The sequence below is a fragment of the Mus pahari genome, chromosome 1 (genome assembly GCF_900095145.1).
Source record: "Mus pahari chromosome 1, PAHARI_EIJ_v1.1, whole genome shotgun sequence".
Classification (NCBI taxonomy): Eukaryota; Metazoa; Chordata; class Mammalia; order Rodentia; family Muridae; genus Mus; species Mus pahari.
Genome location: NC_034590.1, coordinates 89,298,595 through 89,302,077, shown reverse-complemented (window position 1 = coordinate 89,302,077; position 3,483 = coordinate 89,298,595). Strand labels below are relative to the sequence as shown.

General features: G+C 44.7%; 1 protein-coding gene across 2 annotated transcripts in view; it reads right to left on the bottom strand.

Moving 5' to 3' along the window:
• Positions 1-3,483, bottom strand: part of Acsm1 (acyl-CoA synthetase medium chain family member 1) — a 55,018-nt gene that overhangs the window by 34,092 nt on the left and 17,443 nt on the right. For both annotated transcript variants that reach the window (XM_029540148.1, XM_021204711.2), the window contains exon 2: positions 2,516-2,707. In XM_029540148.1, the coding sequence (XP_029396008.1) occupies positions 2,516-2,695 (180 nt within the window). In that variant the 5' untranslated portion in view covers positions 2,696-2,707. The remainder of the gene's footprint in view (positions 1-2,515; positions 2,708-3,483) is intronic.

Genomic DNA, 3,483 nt, shown 5'->3' with positions numbered 1-3,483 from the left:
AGCTCCTTCATTGGGGGCCCTGTGCTCCATCCAGTAGCTGACTGTGAGCATCCACTTCTGTGTTTTCCAGGCACTAGCATAGCCTCACAAGAGGCCACTANNTCAGGCTCCCTTCAGCAGAATCTTGCTGGCATGTGCAATAGTGTATGGGTTTGGTGGCTGATGATGAAGACAGCATTTTAAACAAATGGTGCTGGTTCAACTGTAGAAAAAAGCAAATCAACCCACTCTCATCTCCTGTACAAAGCTCAAGTCCAAGTGGATCAAGGACCTCCACATAAAACCAGATACTCTGAAACTTATAGAGGAGAAAGTGGGGAAGATCCTTGAACACATGGACACAGGGAAAAAATTCATGAGCAGTACACCCGTGAATTATGCCTTAAGATCAACAACAGACAAAGGGGACCTCATAAAATTGCGAAGTTTCTGTAAGGCGAAGGATACTGTCTATAGGACAAAACAGCAACCAACAGATTAGGAAAAGATCTTTACCAAACCTAAATCTGATAGAGGGCAAATATCCAATATATACAAAGAACTTAAGAAGTTAGACTCCAGAAAAATCAAATAGCCCTATTAAAAATGGGGTTCAGAGCTAAGCAAAGAATTTTTAACTGAGGAATATTGAATGGCCAAGAAGCATCTAAAGAAATGGTCAACATCCTTAGTCATCAGGGAAATGCAAATCAAAACAACCCTGAGACTCTACCTCACACCAGTCAGAATGGCTAAAATAAAAATCTCAGGTGACAGCAGATGCTGGTGAGGATGTGGAGAAAGAGGAGCGCTCTTCCATTGCTAGTGGGATTGCAAGCTGGTACAACTACTCTAGAAGTCAGTTTGGCTGTTCCTCAGAAAATTGGACATAGTACTACCTTAGGACCCAGCTCTACTTCTCCTGAGCATATACCAAGAAGATGCTCCAACATGTAATAAGGATACATGCTCCACTATGTTTATAGGAGCCTTATTTATAATAGCCAGGAACTGGAAAGAACCCAGCTGTCCTTCAACAGAGGAGTGGATACAGAAAATGTCATACATTTACACAATGGAGTACTGCTCAGGTATTAAAAATGATGAATTCATGAAATTCTTAGGCAAATGGATAGAACTGGAAAATATCATCCTGAGTGAGGTAACACAATCACACAAGAACACACATGGTATGCACTTACTGATAGCTGTATATTAGCCCCAAAGCTCCAAATAGCTAAGATACAATTCACAGACCACATGAAGCTCAAGAAAAAGTAAGACCAAAGTGTGGGTACTTTGGTCCTTCTTAGAAGGAGAACAAAAACTCACAGGAGCAAAGATGGAGATAAAGTGTTGAGCAGAGACTGAAGAAAATACCATCCAGAAACTGTTCCACCTGGGGATTCATCCCATATACAGATACCAAACCCAGACACTACTGTGGATGCCAAGAAGTGCATGTTGAAAAGAGCCTGATATGGTTGTCTCCTGAGAAGCCCTGCCAGAGCCTTACAAATACAGAGATGGATGCTTGCGGCCAATTATTGGACTTAGCAAGGAGTTCCCAATGGACGAGTTAGAGAAAGGACCAAAGGAGTTGAAGGGGATTACACCCTCACAGGAAGAAAGAATATTCACTAACCAGTCTCCCAATAGCTCCCGGGGACTAAGCCATCAACGAAGGGTGCACAGTACTCCAGCTGTATACGTTGCAGAGGATGGCCTTGTCATTCATCAATGATGCTCCCATGTAGGGGAGCTGAGGGTGGGGAGGTGGGAGTGGGTGGGTTGATGGAGGAACACCCTCATAGAAGCAGGGAGAGGGAGGATGGGATAGAAGGTTTCCAGGGGTGGGTGGGGAGGAACCGAGAAAGGGGATAACATTTGAAATGTAAATAAAGAAAATATCCAATAAATAAAAAAAAACAGTAGGGAAAAAAAAAAAAAAGAATGTAGCTGACCTGGAGGACCCCAGGGAGACTTGTCACCTTCACAGGATGGTAGACTACTTGATTTATATAAATGTGGTAGGTGCTCCTGTGCACATTCTGAAAGTCTCCCCCCTCTTGTGGCGTGCTTTACAGTCAATGTGCTGAACTGAATTCCAGTTAGACTTCCCGACTAACTGAGGGTGAGAACTCAGACTTCCACAAACCTGACAATTAGAACTTTTCACTAGCTCGTAGTTATGAAAGAATAAACATGCATCGGGTACTTTTAAACTTACAAGTAAGTTTTAAAAATAAATTAACCCCTGTTTCACAGAAAGAAAATAAAAGAAAAAAGCAGCAGCAGCAGCAGGAACAACAATAACAAACCCCTGAAAATCAGAGACTCGAGACTTCATGCAGACTAGGCATCAAGCCCTCAGATGTAAGCCCTCCCCACTACACAGCTGCCTTGAAGAATCTGTAGGTCCTTCTGTGTCTCTAGAGAATCTATGTATCCCCCTGGTGTCTCTTTACCTAGCTAGAGCAAGGGACAGTCACTAGGCCACTCCCATTCCCATAGCTCCATCACGATGCCCTCTTACCTCCTCCATTTGAGCCCAATAGTCCAGGACGTCACTTGCAAAGTTAAACTCCTCAGGTGAATCATGGTCATTCCATCTTGGAGCTCTAACTCTTGAAAACAACCGTCTGTACAGCTGGGTGGGGCTAAGGGAGAAGCCCTGTAAGACTTTGAAGATCTGGAAACTCTTCAGCCACTGCATAGTAGGGCAGTCCTATGGTAGGAGACATAGAACCCTCAAGTCACTGGCTGTCTCGAGAAGATGTGGTTTACGTGCCAATCAACCTCCAGGAGCTGATCCTCTTCCATTGCTAGAATTACCTCAGATGGGAATTTCTCTACCCAGCTGAGGAGCTACAAGGTACAAAATGGCACTGAATGGCTGTTGCTGCTACATTAGGTTGAGCCACATTCCTGGAGGACTCTGATTTGATCCCAGGGTTGGTAGCCGTGTGGCCATCCCTTTTGCAAATCCTGTCCATGGGTCAAATTGTCTCTACTCTGGAAACCTTTTTTCCCATCAAGGCCAATCTTGCAGTTTCCATGGAAACTGTCATATCATCATCTACTTCCTGTCCCCAAAGCTGACGAGAGGTCAAAATCTAAATAATCATCCCTGTGACTTTTTAAGCACAAGCTAAAGTGATCATAATCTCTCTCAAAATTGTGTGTGTGTGTGTGTATGTGTGTGTGTGTGTGTGTGTGTGTTATCAAAAAGTAGCTCAGGTTGCCTCCAAGTAGAAAAACCATAAAGTGAAAAGTTGGTGGATATCCCTGAGGTTATGCTTTCTGTCATGTGAAGTAAATGAAGCGTACACCCAGGGACAAGGAGATGAGGGTAGTGAGAGTCTGGAGGCTTTTCAGTCTGTGGCTCACACTGTTGCCAAGGCCCCCCGCCCTCTGCCCTCTGCCCTCTGCCTCTCTTCCCCTCTGCTCCTCTGCCCCTCTTCCCCTCTTCCCCTCTGCCCCTCTGCCCCTCTGCCCTCTGCC